The sequence below is a fragment of the Convolutriloba macropyga genome, chromosome 12, assembly GCF_964194025.1.
Source record: "Convolutriloba macropyga chromosome 12, txConMacr16.3, whole genome shotgun sequence".
NCBI lineage: Eukaryota > Metazoa > Xenacoelomorpha > Acoela > Convolutidae > Convolutriloba > Convolutriloba macropyga.
The window spans coordinates 38,070,421-38,096,736 of NC_134479.1; the positions used below are offsets into that span (position 1 = coordinate 38,070,421).

Genomic DNA, 26,316 nt, shown 5'->3' on the forward strand with positions numbered 1-26,316 from the left:
CAGTATTTGGTACGAACGGGAACTGCTTAGTTCTCAAGAAGTCAGGACCCGTCACGCAGCTACTGAATTGCTAAACTTCAGCGGACATACCACGCGTGCCAGCATCTGCCGGATTATCACAAAGAGCGACTTTGTTCCATTGGTCAACGCTGGTTTTCTCCACAATTTCACTAACATGATATGCAATGAAGATGGCGTGTTTATTTGTTTGAGGGTTTATCCACTGCAATACGATGGTACTATCTGTCAACATAAACACTTCATCCACAGTAACCGTTAATGCTCGACAGATTTCCCTTTTTGAACGGGCAGCTAGGAGAGCGGCTTGTAATTCCAACTTAAGGACTGTCATAAATGCTCGACAGATTTCCCTTTTTGAACGGGCAGCTAGGAGAGCGGCTTGTAATTCCAACTTAAGGACTGTTTAGTAAATGTTGTGAAAAATAGGGAATGAGTACGCAGGATTTCATTGTTTTTTAAGAACTGCGTTTTGGCCCCCAGTGTGCTCCAGTTGAACAAAATAACGTTATGTTAAGTAAAACAAGGAATTAAGCAGGAAAATTTACTTATTGGAGTTCTTGTTTTATTTATAGGATTTTTATTGCTTCTAGTTTATATAGGCCCTTAAGCGCAAGTTCAGCGGCGATGTTGAGCGTGTTCCATTTTTCAATACATTCATGGAGTTCTTTTTCCGCTCGATGAAGTTCTGACCATTGTCTGACCAAATCAAAGCAGGCGTACCCCGACGGGAGACGAACCGCTCCACTACCATTACACAGGAACTACTGTACATGGACTGAACGACTTCAACATGGACAGCAGGAGTTTTCAGACAAGTGAAGTGAAATCCCCACCTCTTCTCGGTAGTCCGACGAACGGTGACGTAGAAAGGGCCGAAGTAATCCACTCGGGTGTTGGTAAAGGGAGGAGACTGGTATAATAGTCTCTCCTTTGGGAGGTCTGCTTTGATCGGTAGAATGGTAGCTGCACAAAACACAAGACGCAGTTTGATTTGATGGAACGTAGTGTGGAACGCAGTTTAAGGATGGCATAACGTTCCTGTACCCTTGACCGTAATTAGTCAATGCCCTGATAATGGTTCTCCAAATGAGTACACCACATGATTACTTTGACAAAAGTATGACACGCATCCAGCGCGAAATGATGATTAGTGTCAGAGTCAAAACACACTAGCAGTCGGCGTCGACCAGAAGAACGGATGAGACCATGAGGCCCAATAAACGGAGTGAAATGAGCAATGCGGTGCTCTTCAAAACGAATTTGTTGTCAAGAAGATCCTTTCTTTCGGTATTAAAGAACTCTCCTTGAACCAAGTACTGGAGATGACTCTCGGTTTCGTCAAGCTCAACAGGGTCCGCTATGCTGCCATCTACTGTACGGTAATTTTCATGGGATGGTAAAAGACCGAGCATATATGCGGTGACACGAAGTAGTTTTTGATAAGAACTGAACTTATCAAAAAAGATTAGATTAATGCTGTGTTCCATGAGGCGCTTGATTACGGATCCGGCTAAAGATGAGACGGAGTCATCATCTTGTCCCCTGGTTACAACGCCGGCTTGATGTTATCAACGACATCAGTATTTGGTACGAACGGGAACTGCTTAGTTCTCAAGAAGTCAGGACCCGTCACGCAGCTACTGAATTGCTAAACTTCAGCGGACATACCACGCGTGCCAGCATCTGCCGGATTATCACAAAGAGCGACTTTGTTCCATTGGTCAACGCTGGTTTTCTCCACAATTTCACTAACATGATATGCAATGAAGATGGCGTGTTTATTTGTTTGAGGGTTTATCCACTGCAATACGATGGTACTATCTGTCAACATAAACACTTCATCCACAGTAACCGTTAATGCTCGACAGATTTCCCTTTTTGAACGGGCAACTAGGAGAGCGGCTTGTAATTCCAACTTAAGGACTGTCATTACCTTTATAGGTGCAACACGGGTCCTGCCCAAGACAAACTCCAGCTCTGTCCAATAAAAGTAGAGTTCAAGATGCTGGATAGGTCCTGAAAAGTAGCTTCTTGGTATAGCGATCTTTGCTAACTGCGGCAGTTCGACACACCAGGCAAGGAATCTCTCAACTGTGTCTTTAGGTATCTCGTCATCCCAACTTTGTCCATTGACACGCCATATGTCTCTCAAGATTAACCGAGCACCAATAGTAAACGGCGCTTTGTTAAACTTTTATTCCACGTGCACTGATTCCTCCATGGATGACTTTCAGTTCGGTGGATTGAGCAGACCAATCAATTACGTCAGCCAGATCTGATACATTGTATGCAAACGTAGTAAACTTGAACCCACCTAGATGGAGAAGAATTACCAATTCCATCGACCTAATGAGGGCGCTCTAGGGGATTCCACTGAGTCTAAGTAATCGTTCATGTAGAAATTCTCAAGGACGGCTTTCACGGTTTCCGGGTACTCCTTAGCATTCGCACTTGCCATCTGCTGAAATGAGTAGTTGGCGCAGGTTGGCGAACAATTTGCCCCAAAGATATGGCGTGTACACTGGTGTACAACAACGTTTGATGTGGGGTCCTCCCGCCACAAAAAGCGCAATGATTGGTGACCACATGGTAACAATCTAACTTGGAGGAACATTCCCTCGATGTAGGTGGATACGGCAAATGGATGTTGTTGGAACCGTAGGAGTACATAAATTAGGTTTTGTAGTAGGTCAGGTCCGGTGAGTAATGAATTATTAAGAGATGCGCTATGGTTTTTAGCTGCTCCGTTTAGTACTCTGCGAACCTTGCCCAGCCTGTTCGGGTTAACAAACGGGTGGTGTGGTAGGTACCCCTCTCGTTCCAACCGTTTTTCCACCTTATGAGCATCTTTGACCCTTACTACGTAGCCCATGCCTAAGTCCTCTTTGATGGTATTCAAATAATTTCCCTTAAAGTCTGGTCTTTCGTAAGCCTCTTTTCTAAGACCTCCATTGAACCAGCGCAGAGAAGTAATTGTTGGGCAGCCCGATGTTATCTTCAGCCCATAGCTTTCCGACAACGTACTTTTTTCCATTTTGCACTGTGGTGTTCTCAAGAATATCAAGTGCACGTGCATCCGCGGCGGATCGTGGGTCTACTTGCTTAAGCGCGCCGTACAACTCCATGTCGCACCAAGATTTTTCGTGACTAGCGAATTCAAAATCTTGCTCCATATTTGCTTTAAAGCAAGTGGAGATTAGAAACCAACCTATAGGCAAGCGAACAGCGAAAGGCGATCAATTCTCGTTGGCAGCGAAGTACTCTAATCCGGTCCCAGTATCATCTCCACGTTTCCATAGCAATATGTAACTGGGTCTAGAACTGCTAGGTGCGTTTTTTTTTTCCTGAAGTGTTTTAATGTGGATCACGTCGGCGCCTACGTTCAAACCTTCCTTCATGTAAGAACTGACTTTAAATGGTTCAAATGCTTGTTTAAAGCGTGGTATTACAGTCAATTCAAACAGATTGATGTCTAGAACCTCCGCGGTATTTATACCCTTGACTGTTAGTTTCAAAGCTGTTCCGTTCAAACCATGTCTATTGGCAGATCATTGGACACCCAAGAGTTACTGAAAGCGGTATCGCACAAATATAAAACCATGGTATCTTTACCGGAAGAGCCCGTCAACTGTACTTCAGTCACCTGAAGGAGGCCTTTCAAATTACTCGCAGATGACAATTAATTGTCTTACTCGATGATTGGAAACTAGAATGTTTACTTTGACTTGCGCCAGTATTAGAATTACTATTGTTGTTGGTTGAAGGAGATTTTGATGGATAAACACTCTCAGCTCCATGAGGAAGTGTATTATGGGAGTTTTGCAACTGTCCTTCCTGCATTTCCTGGGATTTGGGCTTTGTCTGAATTTTTGTTTTTCTCTCAAACATGAGAATCAGAGTATTGCTTCCCACTACCTTTGTTCTTTGAGTGGGAGGCTTTTCTTTAAAAACCGACACTACCAGATGCGTTGGTTACATTTACACACAAAGCAGCAAGGTGTTGGAGGCGTCGCCGATGTTGAGGCTGGTCTCTGAGTGCCCTTAGTTTGCGTATTAGCAGCAAAGTTTCTTGAGGCAGCTCTGGTCTTGACTACTGAATTTGTGTCATCATCAGTTTTTGCCTTTGATCATGTTTGTTTCCTTACGTCAAGAGCCTCGGCTTTTTGCTTCAACCAGTCATTGGAGTCAATGAGTGTCGACTTTACCCATTGTTTTTGGACCGTGAAAAGTGACCAAGTCTCTTTCATATTGGGCTGCAATTTTTGCCGCCTGTGGTTGACCAAACTTACGTTCAAATGTCTTAAGTGCATTCCGACACATTACACCACAGTATGTGAAATCAGCGATGGCGGTTTTAGCTTCTCCAGGCACAAGAGCTTGTAAGTACCATAACGTGACATCATCAGTCAAGAACTGTGAGTCTTTGGCGCTTTCAAATTGTCCGACCCATTCATGCCACTGCAAGGCATTACAATTGTATTGTGACTACTTCCAGTCGGGCAACGGATTGTTCTCCTTACAAACAATTGCGTCCACCAACTGCTTTATCAAATCCGCGGAGTCCAAAGAAGGAGCAGAAGGTGTGGGATGCGGTGGGCCACCCCAACACAACGGCCTCGGTACGGTAGATCTATACGTTGGTGGAATGCTCCGAGTAACAAATGTGGGGTTGGAACCTGTGGGAGAACTAACAGGATTTGGTTGCATGAAGTCTGATATTACGTGAGTTTGGGACCTTGTTGCTGCTTGTACATGAAAAGAGGAGCGGAGCGATGTAGGGGCTTGATGATTGCTTAACGGGGCCGGTTGTACGGTGCTTAAGTTAACAGATGTACCTACCAGTGGCATTGCGTTAGATGGGACCGCTGCCGAAAAACGCCAGACGTTTGGATTGGGAAGAACAAGAGCTATGTGGGTTATGTGGACAAATTTTTGGGGCTGGTTATTCGTTTTCTGGGGCGATGGATGAATTAATTGTGGTACAAAAACGTTTGCGGAGGAAATGAACTCTGCAGGCGGAGAAAAGGGTAACGGAATGACATTATTCGCCAAGGGTCTATTGGGGTGTAGTGGGAGTGCTGGTGGCGTCAAAGGCGCAAAACGGAATGCTGGTGGGATTATCAAGGAATGCGGGGGTACGGGGATTAGAGGGATTAGAACGGGGATGGGAGGGCTGGTACAGTTATGTGTGTTTGTGGCGGATGAGGTGCTAGCGGATCATTAGCGAGGGGATTTAAAGATGGTGAATGCGGAGGGCTGACTAAATTCAACTGTCCGGCAAGCTCGACCTGCGAGGGAATTGGTGATTTAACTGTACGCCATCGAAGTGCATTGTTGCTTGAGAAAGTTGCCGGGCTGTTTTGGGGCGTTTAGCTGAGCTGGCATACCAAAGTTTTTTTGGCGGTGATGGAGGCGTGTATTGAGTCTGTTGCCGCTCTTGCGTGATGTTGTTTGCAATATGCGCATTAGTGATTACATTGGTTCTACAACTTTGCTCATGGACAGGGAGGTTGATTTTGGCCTCAACTTGACCATATGTATTGAAATTAGAGTGTGAGTTTAGAAGTTGAATTGAAGAAGGACGTGGGACACTTGCTTGGTTGGATTGAGCGACGGAACCAGAAAAGTGCAAACTCGTTTCATTTGCAACATCTGCCATGTTCCTGGCCGTTGACGAGTTGACCAAATCTTGAACAAGTTTCTTGCTCTTGACTGAACTTCTTTTAGTAAAGAGCTCGCTCGTTTTGCCTTACTAGACCCGTCTGCTGATGGTGTTGCCATCAACTCAGTTTCCCAGTTTCCCTAGGGGCAGCAGCAGCAGCTATTTGCTTGCGATGTTCTTCCTCAAGATTGTGCAATTCCATTTTTTGCAATTGCGTTTGTGGTTCAATTTCAAGATGCTGTCTAGCAGTTTGCAGATCTGCCTCATGTTGTTTCGCAAGTTCTTCTCGTTTAAGTTGTGATAGTTCTATGTCTCGTTGCCGCTGACTTGATTCTTTTGAGGAAGTCATGTGTGAACCTGATCTTGAATGGTGAGAGGTATACTGCTCCTCTGTCTCTTTGTCTCGGACCGAATCGATGTACCCTCGAGCATCAGCAATGAACTCGTCAGTTTTCATAGTTACAGATTCTAACCATTTTTCAAGCTTCCTACAGTTAGCATCTGGATTTTCAGTCTTTTGTGCCAGATCAAAGAGCTCTCTTCATTCTTATCAACTATTATAGTAAAAGCATCTTTGCACTTCACGATCAGACGTCCGATCTTAACTTTCCTGTCTTGCTAATCCACAGCATTGTTAATTTCACCATAGACGTTATTAAGTTCAGCCTCTAATTTTGCTCTTGCACTATGAACTTCGTTGAATTTGTCCTGCAAAGTTGCCATTGTCTTATCAAAACAGGAACCAAAACTTTTTCGGTGTTATTACAAAAGTAGACTTGATTACATACATAGCAACACAACACAAATGAGTTAAACCGAAACCTAGTGTGACAGTGTGCCTAGCAAACCGCCAAAGAAAAATTTTGTTCGTCAAGTGCAGTAGTACCCGGCGAAAGAAAGAAAGAGCGTTGAGCGCAAGGAGCGCGATACGTGACAGAACGGGAGACGGGACGGATGGGAAGAGACACCAAACGAGTGAGGCACGATTTAACGGGAAACCGGACGGACGAGCGGTAACGTCGGGCAAACAGCGCGCAACATTTTGGGAGAACGATACTGGCGGGACGAAAACGTCGGTCGAATGGCGCGCGACAAAGCGCAAAAGGGTACAGAGTGGGAACGAAATGTCGGGTGGACGGCGCGCGATGAAACGGGAAAACGGTACAGATGGGACAAAAACGTTGAACGGGTAGCGCAAGACGGGACGGAAAGAAGGGATAGCATGGGAGTGAGACGGTAAGTCACGAGCGAGGAGGCGGGAAGAATAATTCTAGCAGACGACAGCAACAAACTCAACCAAACAAACTAGCCGTAACTCCAGAACGAATTTAATTCGCACCCTAGAAAGACGGAGAGAAGCTACTGCCAGGAAAACTAGCACAAGTCGTTATGGGCTTTATCTACCAACATCTAAACAATTTACTAAAAGAAAGTAGTATAACCAAAAATTAAAAAAAGTCAGGAAACTTACTAGCCGTAACTCCAGAACAAACATAAGTCACACCCTAGCAAAATACCATGCCCAGACAACAAAAGTGCATACTACCAAAATTAATCAAACTACCAACAATTGCTAGCAAACTAGTGCGGTGAAAGCCATGAAAAGAAACAACCGTATCTCTACAACGAACTTAAGTCACACCCTAGCGAGCAACGAGACTAAACAATCAACCAGCATACAAGCAGAAGGAAATTTACTACAGCAGAAACTAAACATACTACATCATAAAACAGATAAATGGGGAACAGAAATTAGTACGGCGAAACGGAAACAAAAAGACAGAAACGAATAAATGAAACCAGATAAGGGCAAAAAACGGGACGGTAGTGAATAACTCAAAAAATGGGGAGTACGAAAGGTTTAGTAAAAAGGCTAATGGAGAAAACCAAACACAAAACGAACCCGTAACTCTTGAATAAATTAAGTCACATCGCCAGTCAGCGGGGTTGACCCCCAACAACAGCTCAAGACCAAGAAACATACAGGTTATCAAAGGCTTGGGTAACTTCCGCCTCCTCGAACGCATGACGGGTGCGAAGCGTTTTACAACGGCGCTTAGAAAGTTTTTTTTTGGTCGGTAGTGTGTTACAAGGGACCGGAGGTTGTTTTTATGTGCTAACACTATAGTGAGTGTTCTCAGCTCAAGCGAAGGCTTTTTATGTAATGCTCTGTACTCTGTATTTTAATTAGGATCTTTCTGTTTACGTCTAGACACAATGTATTTCACTATATGGATGATAACTAGAGTCTTACGCTTGAGCTGATTGTAAGTATCAGGAGTTCCCTCTCTGGAGCAATACCCTACAACTCTATAAGCTCTTGCTACCTTTCAAGCACTTCAAAAAGCTGCGATAGTGATAAGGCTGATTATTTTTGCTGCGATGACGCGATAATGAATTGTTCATCCCATTGTGCCATATAACTACGCGCTTTTTTCACGGAGGAAATGACTCAGTTGAAACTGAGCAGTTTTTTGGACTTTCACAGCGTTAGGATTGAAACTGAGACCCGGTAAGGCATAAATACTTTTTATAATGGTTTTGGAACGCTTGAGGAAAATTTTTTATGGCGTGATGCAGTAAACTTGCAGCAACTATGAAACGTATAGGTCTATCTACGACATTATTGGTGTGAGCTTTGCTCAAACTCCGAATCTTAATGAAATTATGACTGATTGTCCAGAAAAAAACACTACCAAGGATCAGCTCTTATTTGCGAAAAAAATGAGCTACCTGATTTTTTATGTGAAGTTTCAAAAACTTGCGAGACTTGTTTTCTACAATGTCTTAGGCTCTCTAACTACTATGTAAATTAGAAATTTGTGCTAGATTGAGCGGATAGAATTTTTTGCCAAGTTTTCAAATTTTAAGACTAACTTTAAGACAAATTCTAAACTTCTCAAGACGAAACATGTCTCCTTTGCTTTTTTGACACCAATGTAGCTGTACTTTTATTAGACTGTGAGAACGTGTTTCATTTGTTTTGATTGTAAGCGTAAAAACTATAAAACACAACTCAACTATTATGACACAATTATCCCTTGAATACTAATTTCAGATCACAAGTTCCAACTCAAACTCAACACATTAACTTATAATTAGAGTGACTGGCAAAATTTCCCCATTTTGTTTTATTTTCTAACCCAAAGTTACACGATCATTGATACTAAAATTACCCATTTTTTCACAGTCAATCATCCTTGTATAGTTTTTTTAGATCACAAACTCGAACTCAAACTCAAAATTCCAAGAGTTATCGGCCATTATTCACAGTTTTATATACTTGGTTATCGAGATTCGTACCACCTCCGATTGTTGAGTTTTGATTACTAAAAAAGAGTTTTTTATGTCAATTGTCCTTGAACACTATTTTCAGACCACATACTCGAACTCAAAATCAATAGTTCAACTATTAGGTAAAGTGATCTGCCATATTTCTCCATTTCATTATAACTGCTTATCCAAAACCGTATTGTTTCCGATTGTTTTGAACGCTAATAAAGCAGTCTTTTGTTTCAAACTCAATTAAAATTACTTTTCTGGAACCATGTGGTGTCAATTGAGTGTGAGCAGACTTTGAAAACAAACAAAATTTTGTTCAACTGAATCCCATATTTTTTGTTTCTTTTTGAGTTCTCAGACCAAACAAACTTTTTGCGCAATTTTTTTGAGGAAAGTTTCATGAAGTTGATTTATTTTTAAACTTCAGATAAACAAGGATTAAAAAACATTCAAGAAAGTTAGGGAAAAATTATTGCAACAGAAATCGCAAAACCATGTACCGCTAATCCTTTTCTTGAACAGCAAGTTCACAACTACAGTCTTAACTGAAACATATCATTAGCCGAAGCAAAAACTCATTATGAAAATCAAAAAATACATTAACTTTTTGTCAAACGGTTCCAGCTGTTTTTTGCCTTTAAAGAAAACATTGGAACGTAAGGATCAAGAAAAAAGTTGTGTAATACCTGCCAACTCAAATATCAAGTGACTTTGATTAAACATATAAAAACAACTATATTCAATAAAACCTCCGTTGTTTGAATAACGCATGTACCTTGTACAATATTTGTTTCCTTTTAGGTACACACTGTACACTTATTTTAAAACAAACAAATGTCTATAGGGCTTATAATATAAATAAACATAGTGCAGCGCCAAAGAGAAGCACTCAATGTTTACGCTAAACAATCCCTCAAACCAGAAATTTGAAAAAACTTTGTTTTTCACACCTTTTGAATTAATTGCAATTGAAATTAGAAGTCATACACTGAATACGTTATAAGTAACAAAAGTACACAAAAAATGCACTTCGAAAAAGAGCATGCAATTAAAATTATTTGAAGTTCATTATGAAAGTTTGAATTGTTAGCTAAATATCAAAAAACTCTACCTTTTCTAATATATTAATTAAATACCACCTGATGTTACACACTACGGACTTCTTAAATTGTTGATTCAAAAAATTAATATTGATGTATGCAATAAAGCTTAACGTTCTTCATATCTTTGAAAAACCTTCAAACACTTGAAGATTTCTTGAAAATATCGGCGAGTAAAGTCTGTCGGTCTGCGTCAGTCAGAATACTTTATCTAAAAAGAGAAAAGAGCTTATCTAATAAGAACACTATTGTAACTTAGAAACAATAAGTAGTTGTAACAATTAGTAGCAATATGTAGTAGTAGTTGTAGTTAGTACTAGTTGGTAGCAGTAGCGATAGCAATAGCAGCAGCAGCAGCAGCAGCAGCAGTAGTAGTAGTAGTAGTAGTAGTAGTAGTAGTAGTAGTAGTAGTAGTAGTAGTAGTAGTAGAAGTAGTAGTAGTAGTAGTAGTAGTATTAGTAGTAGTAGTAGTAGTAGTAGTAGTAGTAGTAGTAGTAGTAGTAGTAGTAGTAGTAGTAGTAGTAGTAGTAGTAGTAGTAGTAGTAGTAGTAGTAGTAGTAGTAGTAGTAGTAGTAGTAGTAGTAGTAGTAGTAGTAGTAGTAGTAGTAGTAGTAGTAGTAGTAGTAGTAGTAGTAGTAGTAGTAGTAGTAGTAGTGTAGTAGTAGTAGTTGTAGTAGTAGTAGTAGGAGTAGTAGTATTTAGTAATTGTAGATAGTAGTTGTAGGTATTAGCAGTAGGTAGTATCAGTAGTAGGTAGCAGTAGTGTTGTGTTAAATTCCCAAGTATTCACCGCCAGAATTCGTAGCCCATTTATATGTCATATAGTTTCGGCTCATTTTAACTTCAAATTCTTGTGGATGTACCACTGTTCCGGTGCTCTATCAAATATCGTTACAGTAAGGTTACTTTAAAACGTCGACAGAACAATAAGTATTCCAAAATGTTAACTCAAGGTTACTGAATGCACAGTAAGTAAGTTAATTTCAGGAAAAAAAATATAACAAACTCTTCAGATTTCTCGTGGCTTGAGGTGCTCTGGTAAATTAATTCCAACGTTCAATAAATTGCATTTATTGGAACCATTTACTGAAGAAGCGATTCGCTTTGGTTAAGATTTCAGTCCCAGCAAGCATTATCTAATAAAATTATTCCCAATACGCAAAAACAACTCAACCCTATTGAAACTGTTTCTAGCAACCCCCCGCTCATCAAGAGTTTGGGTTTGTTCTTGCTTAATTGTTAAAGTGCCTGATTATCAGAGCTTTTTACAGTTCTAGTCGAAACTACTCTTCTTGTACGTCATTAAAATGTTTGTCTGATTCAAGCAATTGATGAATTCCTATCATTCTACATTACTCCTGCATATCATAGTTTACATAACAATTTTTTTGGTTTAATACAAAATTTATTCTTTTTATTCAGCTCAATTTATTATTTATCTCTTGCCAACGATTAAAAGACTTTTTTCCTGTAAAAGATCTTGATAGTTTTTAATATGGTAGCCGGATTGGTGTAGCGAATTCTGTTTTCTCAAACACACGTTAGGAACATCAGAAAATTGTTATCTTCTCCGATTGTGACCTTTCGCTTGCAAATGGTTGAAAGACAAAAATATGATTCAAACAAAGATATAAAAGTTTTTGGATCGTGGAGACAAAAAACAATATTCTTCTAAACAAATAAAATGCCCTCTTATGACTTCTCTCTCTCTCTCTCTCTCTCTCTCTCTCGTCAGACTTGCATGCATTTAAATACAAATATACATGAACACGTACTGATATCATAGTTTACCTTACAAATGTTATCGGTTTGTACAAAATTTATTATTTTTTAGCTCAAAATATTATTTATCTCTCAACAATTTATTTGAAATCAATTTTCATGTAAATAATTTTGCTCATTCTTGAAGGTGTAGCTGAATAGTATTAGAGAAATTTTTTTCAAAAAACATGCTCAGAACACCAAAAGTTGTTTTTGTCTCCAGTTACCATTTTTTTCGCCAAGGATTAAAAGACAAAAGCATGAATTTAACTTTTCTTGTAAATGATCTTGATAGTTGTTAATATGGTAGCTAAGTTGGTGTGGTTATCACAAAAACACGTTTAGAACATCAGAAAATCGTTTTCCTCTCTGATTGTGACTTTTTGCTTGCAAATGGTTAAGGAGAAAAAAAATGATTTTAACAAAGACATAAAATTTTAACAAAGACACAAAGACACGTAATGACACAAATACATACATTTCACCGTACACATACAGAAATAACATACACGCATACGAACAAAAATGTCTTGACATATGAACAAATTAACTTTTTCTACTCACATACGTACATTCAATCTCAAACTAATACAAACGAATTACTAAGTTTAAGCACAGGTATATATAGTTATATACAGACATACAAAACTTTCATGTTTATATACTCGAAAACCACATAAATTTATACATAAAATTTTCGTTCTTTCATTTAATTCAATTGCTCATTCATTCAAAAAAAATTTACATTTTTTGGAGACATGCAGGCAACCATACACACTTGTTTGGAGAGAAAAATACGTATTTAAAAATGTATATAAACAAAAAGACATTTTTTCCACATCTTTTTGCACATTTGCAAAACTACTGTAAAAAAATGCTTCTGACTGTTCTTGGTCTTATATCAGACCATTGCAGGACCTAAGTTTTTCGTGCCCTACTTGGCTGAACACAATGAACTTAACACACAACCACCTTTCAGTTGTCTTTTATAGCGCAAATTACAATTTACACCTTTTTACAGCAGCGCGGAGGCGCTGTTAGAGTTCACAAACTGCTGTAAGGAAGTCAGAAAAGCTCTACGTGCAGACAAACGGGCATGGCTTGAACGCAAAGGCCAAGAAGTGCAGAGCTTCGCGGACAGAGGCAACTTAAAGGAGGTTTTTGGGGCATCACAGCAGATTTGCCGAAACTGGAGGCCCAGTTGACCAAATTAGTTTCAAGCACTGGCGTCAACTTACGGACGAAAGAGGAACGACTTGAACGCTGGACGGAACATTTTAGTCAACTCCTGAATCCCTCAACATTCAGTTGCAGTACGAGATTGGATCCCGAAGAAGCAGCTGAAAGCTTGCCGATTGACCTGAGCCCAATTCGATTTGAAGAAGTGCTTGAAGCTGTCCGCAGGTTGAAGAATGGCAAGGCAAGTGGACCCGATAACATTTCCTGTGAGATGTTGAAAGCACACAAGGGTATTGTCGAGTGGCTCTGGGACATCATAGATAAATGTTGGTCGACGGAAGTTCTGCCCGATGACTGGAAGGTAGCAGAAATTGTCCCATTATACAAGAGTAAAGGAAAGAAGTCAGAGTGTTCGAACCACCGAGGGATCTCTCTATTGTCAGTACCAGGCAAAGTGTTCGCTTCCGTTACTCTCAATCGATGCAAAGATTCAGTGGATCGCGTCTTAAGGGAAGAGCAGTGCGGCTTCAGAAAAAGCAGAGGATGCGCCGATCAACTCTTTGCCCTGCGTCAAATAATAGAGAAATCAATGGCGTTTCAATTGGATATTAGCTTTTGTTTCATAGACTTTCGAGCGGCATTCGATTCTGTCGATCGTGAGCAGATGTACCAGATAATGAAACACTATGGTCTGCCGCAAAAAGTGATAAACATCATAAGAAACAGCTATGATGGATTCAAATGTCGAGTCAAAGCCGAAGGTGAGAAGGGACGCTTATTTGATGTCAGAACAGGCGTTAGGCGGGGTGATGTGTGGTCCCCAATCCTATTCGGCCTTGTCATCAACTACATTTTAGCTAACTCGGTGCATGGAGGATTAGACATTGGGAGATTGGTGGCTGACTTAGATTTTGCTGATGATGTTGCTCTTGTGGGGGTCTCAGACAGTGAGGTGCAAGAAAACCTACATCGAATCGAGGCCCTAGCGGAAGCCGCTGGTCTGAAGATTAATGTGGCCAAAACAAAGAATATGGGCGTAAAATGCGACAGCCCAAATGTTGTTGCAGTGCCTAGTATCCAACAGAACGTGGAGATACTCACTGGAACACATAAAGGCAAACTAGGACTCCTGGCAGAGACATCTAGCCAGTCACGACTAACCATCGGCACGGAGGCGCTGCTGGGAACGAAAAAGAAAGCGGGCTGGTTCGAAACACAAGATGGCCGGAAGCTCAGATTGAAAAGCTTAGCGGAGGCTAAGCCAGCGTTGGTAGCTTCACAACAACAATCTGCAGTAGCGGATTTAGAGTCGCTAGAAAATGAGAGTGGGTCAGCGGTGGCTGATCAAGAGTCTTTAAGATGTCAGAACTGTCAGCGGCAATTCAGTACAGTTACCGGACGCAACAGTACAGTTACCGGACGCAAAGTGCACCAAACAAGATTCTGCAAAGCCGGTTTGTCAAAGAATGTCGTCGACAAGTCAAAGTTCGAGCAACTAGAGGCGAGCCTCACCTGTGACAAGTGTGAAAGGAAGTTCAAAACAGTCAATGGCCGAAAAGTTCACCAATCGAGATACTGTGGCAAACCTAAAGCAGCTGCCACACGCGTGTTTTCCTGCAAAGTACAAGATGTTATCGGAAACGAGTTTGAAAACATAGAAGCGTTCAAGTATCTCGGATCATATGTCAGCCTCAAGCATGGAGACCTCCAGGAAGTCAATTGCAAACTTGCAGAAGGTAGACAACGGTTTGCTAACTTCCAAAATCTCTGGAAGAGCAAGCAGCTCAGCGTGCACCTCAAGTGCAATTTGTACAAAGCACTCGTTTTATCAGCCGTGCTGTACAGCTCAGAGACCTGACTCTTTCGAAATTAATGGAGAGAAAACTTGAGAGTTTCCACTGGGTTGTCTTCGGAGAATTCTACGTGTGTCATATCTGGAGAAAGCAACGAACGATGAAATTATGTCAAGATCGCGAATGCCCCAACTATCCACGATGATCATGCTCAAACGGATAAAATGGTACGGTCACATCCAGAGAATGGAACCAGGAAGATTAGCCCGCAGTGCCTTCGATTGGGACCCGCCCGATCAATACGCCCATGCCAGACGCGCTCCTGGGGGGCAACGGAAAACGTGGATGAGTCAAATCGAAGGAGACTGTGTACGAAACAAAGTATCGTTCACCAGATTGCAGGAGAAAGCAGCAACCGGGTCAAAGAATGCCTTCAACAATTTCGTCGTACAGCACTTCACAGAATAACCAAACAAATAACTCTTCTTGTTTTGTTTGTATTTGTATTTGTATTTGTATTTGTTGCCAATATTTCTTGAAACGCCATTGATTTGAAACGGTTTGAAACGCCATTGATTTCTCTATTATTTGACGCAGGGCAAAGAGTTGATCGGCGCATCCTCTGCTTTTTCTGAAGCCGCACTGCTCTTCCCTTAAGACGCGATCCACTGAATCTTTGCATCGATTGAGAGTAACGGAAGCGAACACTTTGCCTGGTACTGACAATAGAGAGATCCCTCGGTGGTTCGAACACTCTGACCTCTTTCCTTTACTCTTGTATAATGGGACAATTTCTGCTACCTTCCAGTCATCGGGCAGAACTTCCGTCGACCAACATTTATCTATGATGTCCCAGAGCCACTCGACAATACCCTTGTGTGCTTTCAACATCTCACAGGAAATGTTATCGGGTCCACTTGCCTTGCCATTCTTCAACCTGCGGACAGCTTCAAGCACTTCTTCAAATCGAATTGGGCTCAGGTCAATCGGCAAGCTTTCAGCTGCTTCTTCGGGATCCAATCTCGTACTGCAACTGAATGTTGAGGGATTCAGGAGTTGACTAAAATGTTCCGTCCAGCGTTCAAGTCGTTCCTCTTTCGTCCGTAAGTTGACGCCAGTGCTTGAAACTAATTTGGTCAACTGGGGCCTCCAGTTTCGGCAAATCTGCTGTGATGCCCCAAAAACCTCCTTTAAGTTGCCTCTGTCCGCGAAGCTCTGCACTTCTTGGCCTTTGCGTTCAAGCCATGCCCGTTTGTCTGCACGTAGAGCTTTTCTGACTTCCTTACAGCAGTTTGTGAACTCTAACAGCGCCTCCGCGCTGCTGTGTTTCTTTAACTGTAGATCGGCTCGTTTCCGGATAAGTTCCAGAGAATCTGGAGAAATCCAAGGTTTGTTCACTCGCTTGTCCGGAAGGAGGCATTTCACTGCTGCTTGGTTCAGGGCTTTTCGAAAATTGTCCCAAGACTGCTCTGTATTCTCGAAATCGCCGCTCTTATCAAGATGTAACTTGACCTCCTGCGTGAATAAGTCACGCGTTGTTTCATCTTGCAGCTTTGCAGAACTGTTTGGAATTAAACAGTTGGAATTAAACTGTTTGGAATTACCGTGCCTTTATTTCATATTTGGAATTAAAGTGTTGAAACAGTAGTAGTAGTAGTAGTAGTAGTAGTAGTAGTAGTAGTAGTAGTAGTAGTAGTAGTAGTAGTAGTAGTAGTAGTAGTAGTAGTAGTAGTAGTAGTAGTAGTAGTAGTGGTAGTAGTAGTAGTAGTAGTAGTAGTAGTAGTAGTAGTAGTAGTAGTAGTAGTAGTAGTAGTAGTAGTAGTAGTAGTAGTAGTAGTAGTAGTAGTATTAGTAGTAGTAGTAGTAGTAGTAGTAGTAGTAGTAGTAGTAGTAGTAGTAGTAGAAGTAGTAGTAGTAGTAGTAGTAGTAGTAGTAGTAGTAGTAGTAGTATTAGTAGTAGTAGTAGTAGTAGTAGTAGTAGTAGTAGTAGTAGTAGTAGTAGTAGTAGTAGTAGTAGTAGTAGTAGTAGTATTAGTAGTTGTAGTAGTAGTAGTAGTAGTAGTAGTAGTAGTAGTAGTAGTAGTAGTAGTAATAGTAGTAGTAGTAGTAGTAGTAGTAGTAGTAGTAGTAGTAGTAGTAGTAGTAGTAGTGTTGTGTTCAATTCCAAAGTATTCACCAGACTTTATGCCCAATTATATGCTAGATATTTTCTGCTCTTTTTAATTTCAAATTCTTGTGGATGTACCCCATTCCGGTGCTCTATCAAATACTGTTACGGTAATGTTATTTTAAACGGCGACACAACGATAAGTAGTCCAAAATATTATCTCAGGTTTACAGATGGCGCAGTAAATTTAATTCAGTAAAAATTCGGTAAAGATCTTTTTTGGTTTTTGTGTCTTGAGGTGCTCTAGTAACTTTCTTCCAATGTTCAATAGTTGAATTTAATCGATCCATTTACTGAAGAAGTGTTTCATTTTGGTTAGGATTTCCGTCCCAGCACGTATTATCTGTTCGTGTTATTGCCAATACGCAAACAGGAACTATACACTTTAAAGCTGTTTCTAGCAATCCCCCACACATTTTGTGTTTGTTTTTGCTTAATTGATCAAGCGGCTAATTATTTTTGAAATTTGACAGTTTTTACAGTTCCAATCGAAACTACTCCTCTTGTACCTCATTTCAACTTTTTTCGTCTCAATCAAGCTTTGGACGAATTACTATCATTTTACTTTATTTAAGTGAAGAGTTTAACTGCTCCTGCATATTATTGTTTACCTACCAAATTTTTTGGTTTTATGCAGAATTTTTTCTTTTTTACCTAGCTCAATTCATTATTTATCTCTCAACAATTTATCTCAAATACATTTTTCCTGCCAAGGATTAGAAGACGAGAGCATGAATTTATTTTTTCCTGTAAATGATCTTGATAGCTTTTGATATGGTAGCTGGCCAGGTGTAGTGAATTCCGCTTTCAAAAAAGCATGTTCACAGCATCGAGAAACGTTTTCTTCTCCGGTTGTCACAATAATTTGAGGACAAAAGCACGAGTTTAGCAACGCTGAAGGTCAAAATCTGTCCGAAAGACATAAAATGTTTGGATCGTGGAGACAAATAACAACATTTTTCTAAACAAATTTTCTTAAAAAGTGCCCTCCAAGGAATTATCTCTCTATCTCGTTAGACTTGCATGCATTAATTACATATTTATGAAAACACATTCAGACAAAAATTTGTAAAAGTAACCGTACACATCGAAAAACATACGCACATACAAACAAAAATGTCTTGAAATATACACACATTATTTTTTTCTACGGAAAGACATACATTCAATCTTCACCTCATACAAAGGATTGACTAATTATAAGCCCAGCTATATTTACTAATATACAGACACACATACTTTCGTGTTTATATACACGATTACACATAATTCTATCCATAAAAATTTCATTCTTTCATATCATTAAAATGTTCATTCAAACAAAATATTAACCTTTTTGAACACAAGCTAGCATACTTTCATACTTGTTTAGATGGAAACATACATAGTTACCAATACATATAAAAAGACATGTTTTCTACATCATAATGTACATTTACAAAAGTATTGTCATAAAAACTGCTTCTGACTGTTCCTTGTTCTATATCAGACCATTGCAGGACCTGAGTATTTCCTGTCCTACTTGGCTGAACAAAATGAAATTAACAGGCAACCACTTTTGAAAGTTCTTTTATTCTGCAAAGTTCATTTCACACCTTTTTAGGACCCAAACTTTTCCTCCGCCATTATCTCGGATTTTTTTTGAGTTTTTACACCTTTCGAACCACCTTTTTACACCTTATGTAGGCGAAAAAATTTTAAATCGACAAGAAATCATTTTTGAGTGCTCTTTTGTAGTGCAAAATCCCATTCAGACAATTTTAGGACTTCAAGAAGTTTTTAAAATTTTTTCCCAAAAAAGCGAAATTTTTGTAAGATTGACCCCCAAACTTTATAAGTGAAAAAAGTGAAGTTAACAAAAAGTCATTTTGAGTGCTATTATATAGCGCAAAATCGATTTCAGATCTTTTAAGGTACCAACATTTTCCTCCGCTTTATCTCCAATTTTTTGAGTTCAATTCATTTCAGACCGTTTTAGGACTCCAAGAATTTTTGAAAAATTCAGCAGTTGGTATAGAACCAAGAGTCTACATGAGACTGCTGAAATTTGAACAAGTTTTCATTTCGAAAGGAATCAGGATTTTTGCCAGCAATTTTTGTAGAGAGCCGATTCTCTTACCACTGCAAACCAAAATTTTTTTCGATAGGTTCTAGCAAAAATATTTTTATTTATCAGAACAATGACGGATACCAAAAATTTTTAGTTTTTCTTTGAGTTCACGTAAGGAACTTTTATATGCCTAAGTTGGACATATTTTACAAATCATTTACCGAACTACTAATTGAATGAAGCGATCTACATTATAGTGCCGATGCGACCTGTGACTTTCACAATATGTCTACCAGAAAAGACGCCAATGAACTTCGAACGAATACAAATGTTAATTACGACCAAAATCCGCTGTCCGTTTTTTGAAAACAGTGAATAACCAATCAAATTGGCATCAGACAAAAATTATACTAGAAAAGAGTCACCTGTACATCTTTAGAACAATATATGGGACAATAAATGAGAAAAAGGGCAAACTTTAAGAAAACGTTGCATTTTTGAAAGGAAATAATGTCACAATGATTAGAAACATTATACATCGAATAAAATCATTGAGAGATTACTTTAAACCTCCAGAGAGGGCCATTGGAGCTTTTCATTGACCAGCATATGTCAAAGAGTTCTGCCATAAAGAACGACAAATACAGGCAAAAAGAAAAGAAATTGCAAAAATTTTGCACGAAAAAATTTGCACTTAAACGATCTTCCACCCAATTACCCAATTACACACTAAATTGAAAAAATTGATTGCTTTTTTCCAAATGACCAGAGGACCTCCCGTTATTATGATACAGTAGAGAAAAAATAAAAACCTACAAAATTGCACGAATACGGAAAAATCCCGCATTATCTATTAGTATTATTCCTAATATGCAAACAACAACTCTGCCCTATTGAAGCTGTTTTTTGCAACCTCCCGCACATATGTTTGTGTCCGTTCTTGCTTAATTGATAAAAGGGCTAATTAACAGCGCTTTTTACAGGTCCAGTCGAAACTACTCTTCTTGTACATCATTACAACTTTTGTCTGATTCAAGCTCTTGATTTTTCCTATAACTCTACTTTATTTAAGTAAAAAAAATTTAGCGGCTTCTGCCTATCATAGTTTACCTTACAAATGTTATCGGTTTGTACTAAATTTATTCTTTTTTTAGCTGAAAATATTATTTATCTCTCAACAATTTATTTCAAATCAGTTTTCATGTAAATAATTTTGCTCATTCTTGAAGGTGTAGCTGAATAGTATTAGAAAATTTTTTTTTCAAAAAACATGCTCAGAACACCAAAAGTTGTTTTTGTCTCCAGTTACCATTTTTTTGCCAAGGAATAAAAGACAAAAGCATGAATTTAACTTTTTTCCTGTAAATGATCTTGATAGTTGTTAAGATGGTAGCTAGGTTGGTGTGGTTATCACAAAAACACGTTTAGAACATCAGAAAACCGTTTTCCCCTCCGATTGTGACTTTTTGCTTTCAAATGGTTAAGGAGAAAAAAAAATGATTTTAACAAAGACATAAACTTTTAACAAAGACACAAAGACACGCACTGACACATATACATACATTTCACCGCACACATACAGAAAAACATACTAGCATACAACCAAAGATGTCTTGACATATGAACTCATTAACATTTTCTACTCACATACAAACATTCAATTTAAAACTAATACAAACGAATGACTAACTTTAAGCACAGGTATATTTAGTTATAAACCCTGATTTCGACAAAAACCCTGATTTCTTTCTAAATGAAAATGGGTTCAAGATTCAACAGTCAGAATAGCAACAAGAGTCTACATGAGACTGCTAAAACTTGAACAAAATGTCATTTCGAAACAAATCAGTGTAGCAACAACAGTCTACAGGAGACTGCTAAAACTTGAACAAATTATCATTTCGAAAGAAATCATAGTTTTTTTTTGAGTTTACGTAAGGAACTTTCATATGCCTAAGTAGGGCATTTTTTACATATCTTCCAACAAACTACTAATTGAATAAAATGATCTACATTATAGAGCCGATGAGACCTGTGACTTCCATAATATGTCTACCAAAAAAGACAGCGATAAAAAATATTTTCCACCAAACTCTAGTTTTGTCTTCAGTTCCGCGTCTGAATATAGTTTGTCAATTATATATTCCTTCATTTATCAATGATAGCATGTCATTTATCAGATTTTTCAAGTTTATCTTTCATCTTTAGCAGAAACATTTTATAGTATATCTTGTTGCCTATAAAATTTTCAACGGAGTAAACCAAATCACTACTCAGGATGATCACAGCTTGCCAAGTATAATTAATGGATTTTTTTCTTTGTCTTCGTTCTAGAAAATTATGTTTCCCAAAAAAACTATTTTGAAAAAAAATCATAGTTACCATAGTTTTTTTTAAAAAAAGGAATTTTGATTTTATTTATTTGTGTCGCTATTCAAAATAGGACACTAAAATATTAACACCGTTTCGACGTTTGATGTTTTCATTTCAATCATATTCAGTTTCATCTACAGATGAATGTGTTTGTTCTAGTTAATGTGGCAAAACACGACCGAAATTGGTTGCGGATACGACCTGTGTGATGAAGACTACTTCATGGTTGTGGTGTGCCATTATTCCCCCAGAGGCAATCAAAGAGGCAAACCAATGTTCCAAGACCGCAACTTCTGTGCTCTCAATGAGAAAATGAGCAGCTTGGAGGCACCAGTTGACGCAATGGGCACATGTGGGGACTTCGATGGATGCTAAGGAAAATGAACAAATGTGGGATCTTTTCGGCTTTTCTAATATAACCTGAACATCCCCCTACATCAACGGGCAACTGATATTTATAACAAACTAACTCGGTATTTTCACATTAGATAATTTAGGACTTGGGGGAATTGAACGACATGGAAGAGGGGTAGGGGTGGGAAGGGGGGGGGTCTGATAAAATTCCATATATAAACTAAAAATTGGCATTTAATGTTAAAACTGAAAGCAAACGCAGACGCAGGATAATAATAAGTTCGCAAACATCTCTGATTGGACTACTAAATTTCATCTATTTGGTTTTGGTGTTCTGAAATCTATCAATTTTTTAGGAACAAAAAAGGTTGATATCTATAATTTTTTCCAGCTAAATTGAGGTATTTGTTCACAAAGCAGAGAGAGCAATTATCATTAGAGGTGAACTTCAGTTAAATGGATGATGTCTGCTTTATCACCCAAGAAAGGTGACTAAAATTCAATGCAACAGTTGCGGAAATCATGTTTTTGTGATTTTTTATGTGCCACTGAACGCATATTATTCATTTGTCAATCCAATGAAATAAGGCAGCCGTGAGAACAGTAGAATTAGAGTATATTATACTTAATTCTCGACTGAGTGTTATTCCGGCACTTCCCATTCTTTGATTTTTTGGTAAACTCAATAATTTTTTAGTAAAACGTTGCATTATCAATTTTTTTGCGTGATTATTCAAAATGAGGGGTGGTAGCAGTAGTTGACAAGAAATATAATTAAGTTAAGATCACATTATAAAATGGTGTCCTGTTTTTTCACCCCTGATTTTTTAGCCATATATCATTTAACCCCTCAATAATTTAACCCCTATATTGTTTCACCCCAATTTTAAGTGTCCAATAATTGAGGATAATTAGGTCTCAATCAATTCTATTTAGTCGAACTAATAGATATTAAAATCAAAGTGAAAAGAAGGAGATGTGAAAATAGATTATAGAATAGGACAATTTTTGATTTTTTTTTTCATTCCAATCAAAGTGGAACATAAAAGAAGTCAGACTGTTCAATTGTTATTTTTCGATCAAAGGAATTTCAATATAAAAATCCGTCTGGTCATTATTCTTCGATTTCAAACGAACTTAAGCTGTTCAGTGCTGCACTTTTGAAGGTCAGTAGTTTTGTGATACTTCAAAGTCCTTCGAACTTTAGCTTTGCTAATTGTTTTTTCGCACAAAACTACTGATCTTCAAGGGTTCAGCACTGAACAACTTAGGTTTGTTTGAAATCAAAGAATAATGACCAGACGGATTCTTTTTATAACTTGACCTCTTTTGTGTTCCACTTTTATTTGGGGTTAAATATTTGAGCTGTCCTAGTCTAGAAACTATATTCACCCCTCGTTCTTTTCAGTCCGATTTTAATCTCTATTAATTCGACTAAATAGAATTGATTGAGACCTAATTATCCTCAATTGTAGGAAGCTGATAACCGGGTTGAAACGAAATTTGGGCTAAATATTCGAAAGGTTAAATGATATAGGCTAAAAAATTGGGTTTGAAATATAGGGGGTTAAAAGAGTAGGGGTGAAAAACAGGATACTAATTTGAACAGAAATGTGCTGCTTACATTCATTATCCAAATAAATACTTGCCAATTTAGTTTACAATTAATAGTCAATTTTTATCGCGTTCGCCGATTCGTAATTGTAAATCCTTATAGAAGTTGATGGTCGGATTCTTTTGCTATAACGTAACTATTTTAATCAATTTTGAGCAAAAATGATTTGCTCATGATCTTGTCATAATACGGCTTGCAGGCTCTGAAGTCTTCATACATGCCAGCATTCTCCTCAGCCAGAGCTTCCAAGTCCACTTTTCTCTCCTTGGAATCCTCGAAATTACTGGAACTATTAGCTCGTTTAAAGGAACCATAAATTGTATTCGCAGTTGTTGCTATTTCTGGCAATACCCAATTGGGGTCGAAGCCATCACATGATTCCCAGGTGAGCATGGAGTCAGAGAACCCAAGTCCAGCCTCCTGGCATATGGCTTTAACAGCTTTTGCAGCGCCTTCCTTTGTTGAAAGCAGCGCGCCTTAAATTTTGAAATAAAGAGATGCAAGAAAATTGGGAGGGGGGGGGGGGGGGGGTTGCGTCAATTAACTACAGTCGATTTCAAGCTTTATGAGTCAAATTTTTTTCATAGTTATCCTGTTTACAAAACTTGCGTCGGGAATGATGCTTTCGCGTGTCTTTTTGGCGCGTTATCGAAGTGAATGTGTATCTTTAATGATAGTTCACAAATATACAAATCAGTTAAGTGCTTCGACCACCACAAGGCCTACAGTGTCATCAAATTAATAACTAACCGCGAATAATAGAAGAAATCTTCCTAAAAACATTACACAACCTAATATCATAAATGTAAAACGCACTCGCACAGAAACACACAAAATTTTATTATTTTTGTTTTTTGCAGATAAAGTGAACTCAAATTCCCATTGATTGAGAGCTATACAAAAATTCCCATCAATTTTGGTTAGGTTTCATCAACTCTAAATAACAAAGGTGGTTTTTACCATTTTACAAAAAACATCTCAAAATTTATCTATAGTTCTGGACAAGCAGAATAAAAATTATTTTACATTTTTATGGTGAGCTTACACTTCAATTCTTTCAGGTTTAACCTGTACCGAGCTTACATTTCAATTCTTTCAGTTTTAACCAAATCTTGACACGGATTTTTCCAAGATTTTGGAACAGTTGGTGTCGATTTCGCACTGGGTTGTAACTCATATTATTTCATTGCGGTAAATCAAAGATTTTATTGATCTCAATTTTTTTTTCATTCATTCTATTGGAAAACAATATCCATATGGTAACCACTAAAACTTGGAAAAACATGCCCAGATCTGAGAAAAATTGTTGTGCGTCTGAAACAAAAAAAAAACAGAATTTTGCCAAATTTTGATACAACCAACAATTGGTTTGAAAGTTTTTCGGCGCAAATTGGATGAAATCTGCGTCTTTGAAAAATTTTAAGTTGACTCGGAAAAGCATGCCAGATCATGTCAAGATCTTCCCAAGATCTGAGAAAAATTGTTGTGGGTCTCAAACAAATGGAAAAACACGACAAAAAGTTTTGCACTTTCGCAATAGAACCAATGATGATTTTTTTTGACAGCAGTTAAAGTTTAGTTTGTACCTCATGAAAATCATCACATGACTTGGAAAAACACGCAGACAGATCTTTCCAAGCTCTTGAAAATGGCAGCGTGATTCTTGGGAAATCCAAGATCTTGCCTGGACTTGGAGAAGTTGTTGTGGGAAACCAAAGACATGGTCTTGGGTTGTTAATGTGGGTTGTTGCACTGAGAGAGAAAGGTGAATTACAGCAGTGTTGTAATTGACATGTAGCCAAAAAGATACATTGTTTGCTACTTATTTTTGCCAGTTTCACAAATATGAGCAACACTACTGGCGATATTGAGGTTAAATGGGATTTTTAGGCTAAAAAATTTGTTCAAAAGGTGCTTAGAAGATTCGTCGAAAAGGATTTGTTTCCACTCGATAGAATGAAAAAGATTCAGTTTGCAAAATGAAAAATGAAAACGATTTTCCCCTCCTATTCATAGTTTGTAAAAACAATTATCAGGGAAAAAAGAATAACTCGTTTTTCACTCATCATAGCAAGAACAAATATATTAGCCCATCCTAGAGGTCCAGCAGTTCGTTTTTCTAACAAAAAACATAAACCTACTACGACGATCAAATTGATCTCGAGCGACTGGTGGGGAAATTTGATTCAGAGTGGTCGGATCTTTTGAATCCGCTTAAAATGCAGTTGTTAGACTGAAACATTAACTAATCATTGTTTTGTTTTGTGTAAATTTTGTATCAAAAATACCTTAACAGCGCAGGTCAGAGTTAATTGAAATAACTCAATATCCCAATAATTTCCCCATTTAGATCCACACATGAAAAAAAATTGAGCCTGGCTAACCGTCAATGATTACAGGTGCTTTAGTGCACATGTTAGACACCACCTCAATCCCGTCTAGAATAGTCTTGTAAAAAATGGAAACATCGTCTTCTGTCAGCTATGATACGCTGTAAAATGTCGTCTTTGATACCGGCAGAAAACTCGTGAACACATACCGTGGATCACGCACTAAGAAAATGTTCACTGAATCTTTCTCAATGACTTCTTCGTATCTCCCATTCATCGTGTAGAAAAAGTCTTTCACAATTTTGACTTTGGACGTGTCTTCTTGTATTTGTTTGATCACGGTCTTTGTATTGTAGCCAGGTGTAATGGGCATGCTTGCCATCTCTCCCAGTTGTTCCGGGTTGATGTTTTTTTTTAAATTCCTACTTAAAATTTGTTGTGTCAAAATTGTTAGAAATGTTAAAATGGGGATAATTGTAGTAAACATTAAAACGAACATTCAAATGTGAATTATCATTTTAATTTTTTAAATGATATACTACGTGTTTTGAATCATATGGATTGACATGTAAACGTAAAAGCTGTGATCACAGGTATACAATTTACATGTTTGATTTGAAAAAATACAT

General features: G+C 38.4%; 2 protein-coding genes across 2 annotated transcripts in view; one reads left to right on the forward strand and one right to left on the reverse strand.

Moving 5' to 3' along the window:
• LOC142350775 (uncharacterized) overlaps positions 1-21,887 on the forward strand; it is a 56,029-nt gene extending 34,142 nt beyond the window's left edge. Inside the window, exon 4 of the mRNA XM_075402730.1 lies at positions 21,548-21,887. Within this exon, the coding sequence (XP_075258845.1) occupies positions 21,548-21,763 (216 nt within the window). The 3' untranslated portion in view covers positions 21,764-21,887. The remainder of the gene's footprint in view (positions 1-21,547) is intronic.
• A 1,439-nt stretch (positions 21,888-23,326) lies between these two features.
• Positions 23,327-25,861, reverse strand: LOC142350876 (uncharacterized). The gene is made up of 2 exons (XM_075402860.1): positions 25,742-25,861; positions 23,327-23,833 (listed from the first exon to the last, which is right to left on the reverse strand). Exons 1-2 carry the CDS (start codon positions 25,770-25,772, stop codon positions 23,499-23,501), a joined length of 366 nt encoding a protein of 121 aa, XP_075258975.1. The 5' UTR covers positions 25,773-25,861; the 3' UTR covers positions 23,327-23,498.
• Between the last annotated feature and the right edge of the window lie 455 nt (positions 25,862-26,316).

What these genes read in the sequence shown, in the direction of transcription:
- LOC142350876 (XM_075402860.1), bottom strand. Translation starts at nt 25,772, where the DNA reads ATGTGCACTAAAGCACCTGTAATCATTGACG. An exon ending in AGCACCTGTAATCATTGACG is followed by an intron (nt 23,834 to 25,741) that starts GTTAGCCAGGCT and finishes TCAAAATTTAAG; the next exon opens with GCGCGCTGCTTTCAACAAAG.